This window comes from Aegilops tauschii, chromosome 2 (assembly GCF_002575655.3).
Source record: "Aegilops tauschii subsp. strangulata cultivar AL8/78 chromosome 2, Aet v6.0, whole genome shotgun sequence".
Classification (NCBI taxonomy): Eukaryota; Viridiplantae; Streptophyta; class Magnoliopsida; order Poales; family Poaceae; genus Aegilops; species Aegilops tauschii.
The window spans coordinates 358870462-358883356 of NC_053036.3; the positions used below are offsets into that span (position 1 = coordinate 358870462).

The 12895-nt window shown below is 48.4% G+C and overlaps 1 protein-coding gene across 2 annotated transcripts; it reads right to left on the reverse strand.

Annotated features, from left to right (window-relative positions):
* Positions 1–1093: 1093 nt before the first annotated feature.
* On the reverse strand, positions 1094–3051 carry LOC109732780 (B3 domain-containing protein Os04g0386900). 2 transcript variants are annotated; one of them, XM_020291971.4, is made up of 4 exons: positions 2874–3051; positions 2604–2694; positions 2263–2474; positions 1094–1611 (listed from the first exon to the last, which is right to left on the reverse strand). In XM_020291971.4, exons 1-4 carry the CDS (start codon positions 2916–2918, stop codon positions 1306–1308), a joined length of 654 nt encoding a protein of 217 aa, XP_020147560.1. In that variant the 5' UTR covers positions 2919–3051; the 3' UTR covers positions 1094–1305. The 2 variants fall into 2 exon arrangements, with proteins under 2 accessions (XP_020147560.1, XP_040254951.1); XM_040399017.3 differs by having other exon boundaries at positions 2553–2694; positions 2874–3050.
* Between the last annotated feature and the right edge of the window lie 9844 nt (positions 3052–12895).

Below are 12895 nucleotides of genomic sequence, written 5' to 3' on the forward strand. Positions count from 1 at the left end.
GGATCGGAAACACGAGCACTCACTTACTCCACTTCTGCAACTTTGGGGCAGGAGAAGAATAGCATAATTATTATGTCTGCATGGAAGGTGCGTGTTAGATGTTTACGTAGACAGTGTATGTCATACATCCTGATCAAGATTGGGCATGGCTAGGGATGAAGAGCATGGTGCGGGAGGCACGTGTGGAGGTCGCAGAGGAGGATGGGGACACGCTCGCGAGGCCCTACAGAAACATGAGCTCATGGGCGCCGACCTCCCTCACCCATTGATGCTATCCATAGTGAAGGTAAAGTGCTGGCGGAGAAGGCAACAACTGCCTCTTCGGAGATTTACTCTGCGCCGTCGTCCATGGGGACGAGGCCGGGGGAACCGAAGGTGTTAGCGGAATTGGAGGAGGAAGAGACAACAGGGACAATGATTGCATCATCGCTTTGTAACTGAGAGCATGATGGCAGTGGGTACTACGTTGTGGGGGAGGAAGGAGGTTAATCGGTTGGGTGTGCTCCAACTGGAGCTATCGGTGGCGGCACTATGCTTCAGCCTTGTGGCGGCAGTGTTTGAGGCGATGGACGGTAGTGTGCTATTACTGGCATGGTTTAGATTCCTCCGATCACTATGTGCACAACTAGGTGACTCTCGAGAAGGGATGCGTTATATGCTCGGCTGTGGTGGAGATCACGCCTGCTATGTATGTGTCATCACCACAGTGGTTCGAGCGCATCGACTGATTCAATGCCAAACACCACTATGACAAGGCCAACCTCCTCTTCTTCATTGACACAAGCGCCATGGATGCCCTTCAAGACCCATGTATGTCTCGCACGGGTTAAATATATGTCCAGTCGGCCCGAAGCGTGCCAACATGCATCATTGTTAGATTGAAGGAAGAAGATCAAGCTATTTGAGAAAGTCCAACCATGGGGAAGAAGGCACACAGGAGGAGTGACCACTGAGTCAATGTTATCATCGATCGAGGACGATGACCATAATGATTTTGCTGACATCTTATTTGGAGTTGATGCTGCCAACTCCTCGCCCCATAGCCTAGGAGGTCAGGACAGCCACTTTAGTGATACTGCCACATACAGTTGCGTGCAAGAATTGTTATGGGTATTTTTTCTATACATGTGAAATTTTAAGTGGTTATGCTTATATATGCAACTGGTAATGTTTTTAAATGCGCGTGGGTTGCCACGGGCAGTCTACTAGTTTTGTTATAGTTCTCGGTTCGAGTTCACTTCAAATCCCAATGCCATATGGCATGTCCACGTAGCCACGCAGGTAACATACGTTATGGTTACTCCGCTAGTCTAGCACGATGGCGCTGGACGGGGTGTACCCGCCCGCCCTCTCCCGGATACTCGCCGGGATCTCGGCGCGCAGCACCTGCACCCTGAACACGATGCCCTCGCCATCGCACCCCACCAGCTCGAACACGCAGCCATCGCCGAGCCTCAGCGCGTTGTCCAGCGCGAAGCTCCGCCACCCAGCCTCCAGCCGCTGGATGTGCCGCCCCCCTGTGAAGCGCATCTCCCATGACCGACCCTGCCAGGTCAGCGTCGCCGACGTCGGCTTCGACGGGAGGAACGGCGCCAGCGACCTTGGAACCACCTGAACATGCACACCAACAGGCCAGAACGACAGACCAACATTAGGAAATGCAAGGAAAATTTTGTACTACCTCAGCTGTAGATTCAGGTACTGGGAGAAACATTGGAGCCAATGAAGTCACAAAGTTCATCTATACTTTAGCTTGTCCATCTGCAATTCTGCATGCATTGTTTTGTGCCTTTATATGAAACGCCCCAAGTTTCCTCCATTTGCAGAACAAGTGTGTCACTCACATGACCTTTTGTAACTTCATTAAAAAAAGAAAAACAATCTTCATTGAAATTTACTGGTTAAGAACTTCGGATATCTACACTAAACATTTGACTGGTTCCGATTTATAATACTCCTATATGTTAATTGACAGCAATGATTTACTACCGAGAAGGATCACACTGAATCTGTTAAGGAGTAAAAGAGGGGTATTCCATTGCCTTTTGCCCATTTTCAGTAGTCAATTGATAGTGAAAGTACAAATCTGGAACAAGAAGTGAACAAGGAAACTTCAATGACATATCCCGAACCTGACTAAAGTGCAGTGACAGATATAGAACTGTTTTAAGTTCAGAATGAAGTCATTCCTTTCTGCACAGTAAACTAGCTACTGAATCAGATCTGTGTCGAAATCGAGCTGTGATGATAGCATCATTTTACCACTTGAAATGGCTGCTGAACATGCGACTTGCAAACGACGCATGCGAAGTATGGTTTCCCCAGAAGAGGGAGGATCCTGGGCTGCGTCTTCTCCACCTCGAGGCACGCCTTTGCCGACTCCGGGTCAAGCTTATCTGGAGGGCCTGCAGAAATGGCGGCCTGGCTAGTCTCCCCTGCAGAGCTGGCCACTCCATGATCCTTGCCGCCTGCATCTGCATGCACCGCTAGAGTAAGCCATTCATGCTGATTGTCTCAAAGAGCACTTGAAGGTGGACATGACGGGGATAAACCGAAAAAAGTTGTGCAGAACGGGTTGAGATTTCCTTGACCGAACAGATTACTTGAAATGCCGCGTGATTCCTCGGAGGAATTGCGTCTCCGATAGACTGGAGGCGTGACCGCGGTGCTGGAATCCGCTGGAATCGGCTCTGCCTGGAGATCAAACCAACATGCAGAAATCAGACGAAGTGTGGTAGATCAATCAAAAGTACCAGGGCGTCGAGGACCCGCCAGGGTTTCTCTGGTTTGGGGTTGAAGAAGGCGCGGTTAATCTTGCATGGAGAGATGAAGAAAGTGAGCAGGACCGAGATTTAGTTGTGGTGCATTCTTACCATTGCTAGAATTTGGGAGGAGGACGGGATGGAAAAGAAGAGCATAAGCCAAAGCCTGTCGATACAGCAATACAGGTGAAGTAAACATCAGTACAGTCGGGTAAAATAGGCCCCTGGCACACCGCTCCCGTGCACCCTGTTCGCTACAGTAACCAAAAGTCGGAAGAGGAATAACCGCCGCCGGCTTCGGGTCCCGGGACTCACGGCATCTTAACCCGAGCTCCTCCGGCTCATGTTGGGCGGCCGGCCGCGTCCCTCAGAGTGTTGGTCCGGTCGCCGGTGAGCTAAAGTAGGACACGAGCCGGCTCACGGGACTCAAGGCGCCGTCGTCTTTCATGTCCTACTCTTCCTTGTCCGAGCCTCGAACCCTGACGGTGCCGGTGGATGTGAGATCGATGATGGATTCGTCTGTGAGGAGCCGGCGACATCCACCACGACGCGGTTGCAGCGTCCGAACTGGTGCACCATACGGGGCGCCGGAGAATGCGACTCCGTCTCGCCAACGTCCACCGCCGCAAGGGCTGGCGCCATCTCCCACGCCCACACTGCCTTGCATGGCAGGTACGCCGAGCCATGTTCGCGTCGGACGACGCCCATCGTGCGTTCACCTCCGCGTCGGTGCGCCAACAGAGGGGTTGCGCGTCCACCACCGTGTTCGAACGCCAGACGGCCGCATCGCCTTCGATGAGGCAGCGCGACACACCTCGTGGTGGATCCATGCGTCATTCGGGCGGACGCAATGGATTCCCGACAAAAGAGTCCGAGTGTTGCCATCGGGCTGCCTCCTCTCGGGAATGGCGGAGCGCAAGCTGGACAATCCTCTCCTCCTTGGGGCCGCGTGGGATGAACTCGAGGTCGATGCATTTGGAGGTGCAGGACCCAGATCCGCTGCCCGCCATGCCGAAGAGGGTCGAAGATCGTGGGACAGGAGCTTGGGTGGCGGAGTGGAGTGGCTCGGGTTTGGTCCGGGGAGTGGATGGGGATGAATATATGTGGGGTCCTGATGGGCCAGCATGGGCCGAATTCAACGTGGTGGACGCGCCCAGTCATGCTCAGACCTCCCCATATCTGCCCCATATTTTGGGCTGGATATGAGGGGTGCCGGTCAGCCAAGGCGTTTGAGGCCGGTTTGAGGCGCCTGCCTGGGTTAGCTTTTTTGTCCCGTCATTGACTGAGTTATACGCTTGTGGGTATGAGGGGGGTTTAGGCCCCGTTGTAGATGCCATCATGCCCCCCCCCATTCTTGGGTACCCACTGAATCCCCTATTTTAGGGCATCTCTGGTAGATCCTTTAAAACCTCGACGTCCCTTATCATTCCGACTGTTTTACAAGTTTCAGTAAAAAAATTGGCCCGATCATTTTCGATAAAAAAGCATGGCCCGTAAAAAATATACGGGCGGTCCGTAAAATCGCGGCTTTACCCCTGTATTTACCGGATCTCGGCCAATGTAGGGATCCTATCTGGCATTTCCCACGCCCGCCTCCGTCATAAACCCCCCGCTCCGGCGCCAAATTCACTCTCTCCGGTGACCGTATCTAGGGTGCACAGTCTCTTTTCGAGTAGATCGATGTCGAGCGGAGGTCGCGGGTATGGTGGCCATGGGGGCTGCGATGGCTCACCATGACGCCAAGGCAGGAAGCTCTAGCCACCCGCCGATCGAGGCATGGTGCTCGAAGCAGGTGAGGAGCGTGGTGCCCTCTTCCGCGGTAGCGGCCGGAGGGCGTGGAACAAGTTTGACGAGATCGGGGATGCCCTTTAGCCGACCACCAAGGGTCTTCGTGAGGCGGAGATCGAGCTCCACGAGGCGAAGAAGGCTTAGCTGCGCGGCTCGAGGTAGCCAAGGAGTGGTACCAGTTCGCGTACACTCTGTACAAAGTCCACGACTGATTACTACCTCTAAGTCAAGCCCTAGAGTAGTTTAGATTCCGCTTATCTACTATGTTTTTAAGTTTGCATGTTGATTGTGTGATGTACTGATTTGGTGAACTATGTTGGCACAAAGTTTAAGTTTAAATTATGTAGTATTGTATACCAGGTTTGTTCTATCGCGCGTTCTGTGGTACCGCAAAATTGTTTTTACAGGTTCCCTTAAATGAAATTTGTGGTTCCATGCTTTATAGGATTTGCTAGAGATGCTCTTATACCTTATCGATCCTTTCAAAAAATGCATGAATTGTTGCACTTATCTTTATTCTGCCTTTCCATGTCGTCTTTTAGATTCTGTGGATGTTGTTGGGTTTGATCATCGCAAGAAGACTAGGTGCAGAGATTGTGACTCCAAGTTTACTCGCAAATCAACGCATGGACAGAGTTTGAGTGCAGCACTCCCAGTACACCAGAGACGGAAGGGCAACTTCCAAGGTTCTTGTGCTTGAAGCCTCTGAGTTCGAGTCTGATGAGGAGTATGATTCTGAGGAGGATGCTCACTGTGTGGCTCATGGGCATGAGGCTCAAGATGATGAGATTGAAGGTGATGATGACTTTGATGCTGAGAATGAAGATTATGATCCTACTGTTATTGTTGATCTCAATCAAATGGGAAAGCTAGAGCACCGTCTTGAGCATGAGTAGGATTCTTTGTTTGTGACACGCTTATGGAACAATTTCCAGCACCATGTCCATGTGGAAATTTTCAAGGTGAAGAAGTACAAGGTTGTACCTCATCAAAGTTTTGACCTTGACTATGTGTGTACCACACTCATCTATATTTCGATATGCACCGGGTCCTCATCGATGGGTTTGATTCCTTTACTTCGGTTCAATAAGGATTTCGGTGAGGACCTCGTTCTCCAGTTCTTTGCCACAATGTACTTTGAGAGAGATGATGGTCGGTCTTTTTGTTGGATGTCTGGTTCACCTCGCATGAGGGAAACTATGTTGAATTTATTCCCATCGATGTGTACGAATTCTTCAGGAAGTCACACAGGATTCCGGGACTATTCTGGAGCCCATATTCATCATGGGAATACTCTCGAGTTTGCTTATAAGGAGGGGGCTAAGTTCATAGTTCGATGTATTGGCAACATGGTGCCTAAGTATGATGCTTGATGTATACTGTACACCTATATTCTTGTAGACTTTGTTGGGCCTTCAGGCAGAAAGGATTGTAGGCACAATAACAAGTTTCCCTCAAGAGAAAGATTATCAATCAGCGGGAGGTGTAGAATGAATGTATTCTCCTCTCAAGCAAAACTCCACGGTAAGATATAGGTAGTCTCGTGTATCCCCAACACACCTAATACAATTTTCAATTGTATACATGCACTAGTTCGGCAAAGAGATCAATAAATTGAATGATGGATATATAATATGAGTGATGCAAATAATTTTGTATTTTCTGAGATTATGAAAATGGCAAGGTAGAAAGGTGTAAATGTGACTGAAAATGAGGTTGCAATGATCGGAAACAAGGCCTAGGGTGCGTCGGTTCACCAGTGTCGACTCTTAACATGACAACTTCATTAAAATACACTATGTAACCTCACAAAGTTCCTTTTTATTGGATCCATCCCAGATGAGATCTCGTATGTGTGTAGAAAGCAAACCACCTCAAAGTTGTCTTTATAATGTCGATCTATTGAACTACTCTAATGTCACCACATGTAGCCCAATAAATTATACTATGACAACACCATATGATCTATATTGTTCAATCTTTGTCTAGCGAGTCACCCCAAACTGCCACAGTCGTCCTCAAGGATTATACTAGATATGCATCATGCAATCTCATTAACACCTTAAGTCCAAGAATATAACATGAACAAGATTTGATCCATAAAAGCACTCATCACAAGAGACAATCATACAATTCAACTAATCATCAACATCGAAGAACATAATAATGGTGACAATTCATAAGATCTCTCTCTCTCTCACACACACACACACACACACACACACACACAGAGAGAGAGAGATGACACATAGCTACTACCACAAACCCTCAGCCCCAACGGTGGACTACTCCCACATCACCATGGGAGCAACAAAGGGTTAATGTAGAGGTTGAAGACGAAGGTTCCCTCCTCCGGCAGAGTGCTGGAACAAGGTAAAAGCGAAGATCGCCTCGAATCAAAAAGCGGCGGCCGCAAAAAATTCGTGAAAATTACGGTGAAAATCTCGGGGCATATATGGACTATCAAGCACCTTGAGATGTTTTACTTGTGGGTAAGGTGAAATTATCAATCCATGTAATACTAAATTGTCCATCACTTCACTTTGAAGTTAACACCTAATTTGTCTGCTTTTGTTTGTCTCGTAGTAATTGTTAAGCATGCTTAGCTTTCATGTCACAAGCAAAACAATAAACGACTGTGACACACACAAATATGCCTTTTTGCAACTTTGAAAGAAAATAAAAGAGAAATCCTCAAATATTAAAATCATAATGAATGCATTGCATGCTAAAAACATTGAGAGCCCCCTCACAACTTATCCGATCAATCCTGGATGATATCTTTCATATGATTTATATTTCCTATGCTAAGCTAATGATCGTTGAAGGTGTGGAGTCCTATCTAATTATATCTTTGGTAAGTATGTACGCGCGTTCATTGTAATTATGTATCTTTTCCAACTATCATCCATATGCAATGAACTCATTCATTTATGACGATTCACGCTTCATGAAGGTACCTTGTTCTATCGGTCGCGATTTTTCTCAGGGACAGGCAAAACCCTAAGTTTGGGAAAGTTCACGAGTCCTCTTTTCATCACTTCACACATTTTGTTTTGCATCGTAGTTATAGGATTTTCAGAGTTTTACCATGTTCGTACGCCTTATTTTGTATAATTTCACGAGGATCCCAAAGGAGAAGCATATCTGGGGCATTGATGGGAAAACATCCATTTTTATGGGTGACAATAAACACTTCAAATGATGTGATAATAACCTACCATAGAATACAAAGCGCTGATCAAGAGGGATGAAAACCATACGCGCAGAGCTATCCAGGCGAGAAGACAATTCGTAGTTCGACCGTACCCGCTTGCACTAGCAGTCCTGACGCATGGCGCTACCCTCCTGGTCGATTACCTCAACCCCGTGATAGGATCTCGTAGGGGACGAACAGAAGACCGAAACAATTATACAGAACCAGAAATCCTCACCTCCAAAAGGGATCTAGAGGGGGAATCGACAGAAGGGCACTGCCACACCATCACCTCAATCAAGGAGACTTTAGTATGGTCTTCATCATCATCTTCATCCATGTCCTCATCATCAACACCATTCATCTTTATGTACTACTGAACTGTAGTGTGGATTCGTATATACATGTGTTACATCAATCATTCATCAACTATTGAACATTTCAAAGATGCCTGTTGTCTGTATGACTGAGTAAACCCCCTGATTCCAGGGGATATGGAGGAACTCTAGTTTTGTGTAGGATTTGAATGCCGGTACGATACAAGATCCTCTTTCCATGTTTATGTTAAATATTCATCACCGTGTTATGTAAAGTCGACCACCCAGCATCTCCCTAGATGGGCGAGAAGGATGTCACTACTGCAAGATGCTGCTAACGCGACACTACGATCAGAGACCCTTTCACGAAACTGTGTGCGATGCATTAATCACAAACGGGGATGTAAAAAAACGTCAAAAAAGGTGCAAAACGTTTGCGATGGAGGATGCATCAAACACGGTTCAGATTTTAGTTGCGTGTGCGATGCAGGGCACACAGTTAACCCGTTCGAACTGTTTGCGATGAGGCAGAACAATAGAAATGGGCAACCATATCAATGTGTGTGCAATATACGGCATACAGTTCGCTCCGATGAACCGTTTGCTATTAGGGAGTGCAACATAAATGGTTAGCCAGATCAAGGTGTGTGTGATATAGGGCATACGGTTCACTCGGACGAACTGTATTCGATTAGCGAACGCAACAAAAATGGTTCAACTTAACAAGATGTGTGTGATACGTGGCAAACAACCGACTCGGATGAACTGTTTGCGATGAGAATTTACAACACAGACGGTTAATACAGTTAGTTCGTGTGCGATTATGTGTGTACGAAAAACTTTGAAAATGCAAACTAGTTGCTTGCGATGGCTAGGAGTATCACACACGATGCATCTGCGAGTACTCGTGTGCGATGATTAGTAAGTTACATATGCATTTCCTTATGTTAACACTTGTGTGATCAATAACACGTGGCATCGGATACGGTATTCGGGTTGTGTGTGTGCTCCACTTAGTCTTCCCACGCTCCAGTGAATGCTTCCCGCGCTCCACATGGGTGAATTGTAAAATTCACGCCTATTCCCTCATCGGTTTCCCACCACCAGCTAACGGCTTGCTGCATATAACCCAGGCGGCAACGCACCGCCGCGACACTCTGCGAAGATCTAGTCCTCACCCATCTACCATTAGTTATTCCAAGCATGCCAGGCAACGACCAAAGCTTCGACGTCGACGCCTACCTGCGTTACATCTTCGACGAGGAGAACGAGCCGGAGCAGGTCGGGGAGCAAGAGCTTCATCGACCGGTGCAGGCACCATGGCCCATCGGCAGCGATATCGGCGTCACAGTCCTTGGAAGCACAATCGACATATTGCAGAGGAGGTGTGATGAGAAGTTTGCCATCCAACGTGCAAAAGATCCAGAGCTGCTCGGCGGCATGATCGACGACCCACCCGAAGAACCGCCGTCACCAGTGCTCATCGAGAGCCTAATGCCCCGCAAGGAATGGGCAGAGGACCTCTATGATTCAGTCAAGACAAAGGCAGCCTGCGGCTTCATCATTGCCCACGGCGGCCGTGTCAACCTCGATCCCGATGATGTGGTGGCCAGGCTCGAGCGCATCCTTGGCGGAGTTGACGTCCCCGATGAAGTAGAACATAGCCAACGTGATATCTTGAGGATGCAGGTGATCGACGGAATTTGCTACTATGCCAGAAACATGGAAATGGAGCGGTTCCGCAGAGTTGTCATGCGCGCGATTGCACGCTGTCAAGCTCTTCTGGAAGAGGCCCAGCAGCCCCAAGAGCCTCCCAGCGCCAGCAGCTCCGTAGGCGGAGGCGGGTCGGGACACTCGGAGTGAACGGCTGCAAGGGTGCTATGCTGATCATGGAGTCCGAGAAGACCATCGTCGGAAGGCCGCCAGCTCAGCCTTTTAGCTTATATTTTATTATAATTGTATGCATATGTAGGTCGTGAGTGTTCTGGGCCTTGCCGCATTTGGCATTTTAAATTATCCTGAATATGTAAGACAATTATTAAGAATTATTAACCGTTGCCATTATAACTTTGCCTCAACGGCGAGCAGAGCGCGTGCAGGGACGCCAGAGCAGAGCGCGCCGCGGCCGCCTCAACGGCGAGCAACCACGTGGTCAACCTTCTGCCATCAATAAATTTTGACCTTGTTTCTCGTCACATTGCTGATTACAACGCAATAAGTAATTGCAAATCTGTTCACACCTATCAAACTGATATGTGTTCACACTTAGCACCGGGCTATAAAAACTACCCACTCGAAAATTACTTCACAGTTCCTCTCCTCATCACCCACAAAACTGGTTTTTTCTGTCAAGTCGTTTCGCCATGACCGATAGGAGGAGTTTAGGGTGGACATATAACCAGGCAGCAAAGACCAAGGCCGCGGAAGCACTAGAGAGGGCTCGCTGTGAAGCCACAGCTGCCGCAGAGATGTCCCGGCGCGCCGCAGAGCCCTCGAACGAGCTCTCACGGGAACGCGAGGGCTGTCACAAGCGCATTCGCGGCGTCGGCCATCGCGACGAGCCGACGTTCCTGTAGTCCTTCACTGGCGACGACGACATTCTTGCTGGCGTCACTACGCAGCAGGAGCTGGTCGACGGCTTGATGAAGTTGCTCAAGATCAGCGATGCCTCAGTTGACAAGGCAACCGGCCTTGTCGAGCAACTCATGGGTGACAATGCGAAGCTCCTCAAGTTGGTCACCGAGAAGGAGGAGGAGGCAGCCGGCTGGAAGATGTTGCATAAGCAGAGCAGTGCCTCGGAGATGACGCTGAAAGCGATCGTCGAGGAACTGATGGGTGGCTTGAGGAAGCTCCGGATCAAGCGCGAGCAGGAGGTGGAGGTATCTGTGGCTGCTTTCAAGCAAAGTCGTGAGGAATTGAAGAAGGAGCTGCAGGATTTCGCCGCCCGGCGATCCATCAACGAGTAGAGACAGTAGCGACCCAGATCGTTGTCTGCAATTTCCTTCTTCTCTTGCCCCCGTGTCTTCCGGGCTTTGCCGCATGTGGCATTTTAAATTATCCGGAATATGTAAGACAATTATTATCTGCGCCATTGTAAATTTATCGTCGTATTATCCGTTGTCATTTTATTTATGGTCGTATTATCCATCGCGCTATGTGGCAATTTAAATTAGGGCGGAATACGAGTTGAAAACACGAACAAAGAAAATGCTGTCATGGGATCACGAGCAAAGACCCTCCGTCCAGGTGCTTTAATTAACCCATTAATGGAGAAGTTGTGAGCGAGGCGGATGGCGGCTGGTGCATGGAGGTCAAAGAGCTCGCTTCCCGGTGAGCATGGGCGGCCTTGCTGCTCGCACGTGTCCCGTCGAGCCTGCGAGGTGAACAGGATGCACGCGTCCCGTTGAGCCTGCGCGGCGGACTGCTCGCACGTGTCCCGTCGAGCCTGCTCGGCGGACTTCTCGTGCTCGTCCCGTCTAATCAAACAGCTGCACGCATGCTACCTCTTGAGCATGCCTTGGTTTTTTCCTTGAAGAGGAAAGGGTGATGCAGCAAAGTAGCGTAAGTATTTCCCTCAGTTTTTGAGAACCAAGGCATCAATCCAGTAGGAGGCCACACGCAAGTCCCTCATACCTACACAAACAAATAAGAACCTAGCAACCAACGCGATAAAGGGGTTGTCAATCCCTTCACAGCCACTTGCAAAAGTGAGATCTGATAGAGATGATAATATTTTTGGTATTTTTATGATAAAGATTAAAAGTAAAGATTGCAAAGTAAAAGTAGATTGGAAACTTATATGATGGAAAATAGACCCGGGGGCCATAGGTTTCACTAGTGGCTTCTCTCAAGATAGCATAAGTATTACGGTGGGTGAAAAAATTACTGTCGAGCAATTGATAGAAAAGTGCATAATTATGAGAATATCTAGGCATGATCATGTATATAGGCATCACGTCCGTGACAACTAGACCGACTCCTGCCTGCATCTACTACTATTACTCCACACATCGACCGCTATCCAGCATGCATCTACAGTATTAAGTTTATAAGAACAGAGTAACACATTAGGCAAGATGACATGATGTAGAGGGATAAACTCAAGGAATATGATATAAACTCCATCTTTTTGTCATCGATGGCAACAATACAATACGTGTCGTTTCCCTTACTGTCACTGGGATCGAGCAACGCAAGATTGAACCCAAAGCTAAGCACTTCTCCCATTGCAAGAAAGATCAATCTAGTAGGCCAAACCAAACTGATAATTCAAAGAGACTTGCAAAGATAACCAATCATACATAAAAGAATTCAGAGAAGATTCAAATATTGTTCATAGATAATCTTGACCATAAACCCACAATTCATCGGATCTCGACAAACACACCGCAAAAAGAGTTACATCGAATAGATCTACAAGAAGATCGAGGAGAACTTTGTATTGAGATCCAAAGAGAGAGAAGAAGCCATCTAGCTAATAACTATGGACCCAAAGGTCTGTGGTAAACTACTCACACATCATCGGAGAGGCTATGGTGTTGATGTAGAAGCCCTTCGTGATCGATCCCCCCTCCGGCAGAGCGCCGAAAAAGGCCCCAAGATGGGATCTCACGGGTAGAGAAGGTTGCGGCAGTGGAAATAGTGTTTCGTGGTGCTCCTGGTTAGTTTCGGGGTACATGGGTATATATAGGAGGAAGAAGTAGGTCGGTGGAGCCACGAGGGGCCCACGATGGTGGGGGCGCGCCCAGGGGGCAGGCGCGCCTCCCTGCATCGTGGCCTCCTCGGTTGTTTCTTAACGTCCACTCCAAGTCCTCTGGATGACATTTGTTCCA

Coding starts and splice junctions, on each gene's coding strand:
- LOC109732780 (XM_040399017.3), bottom strand. CDS start 2,918: ATGCTCTTCTTTTCCATCCCGTCCTCCTCCCAAATTCTAGCAATG. Junction 2,475..2,552: donor GTTCTGCACAACTTTTTTCG/GTTTATCCCCGT, acceptor CGGTGCATGCAG/ATGCAGGCGGCAAGGATCAT. Junction 1,612..2,262: donor TTCAGCAGCCATTTCAAGTG/GTAAAATGATGC, acceptor GTGCATGTTCAG/GTGGTTCCAAGGTCGCTGGC.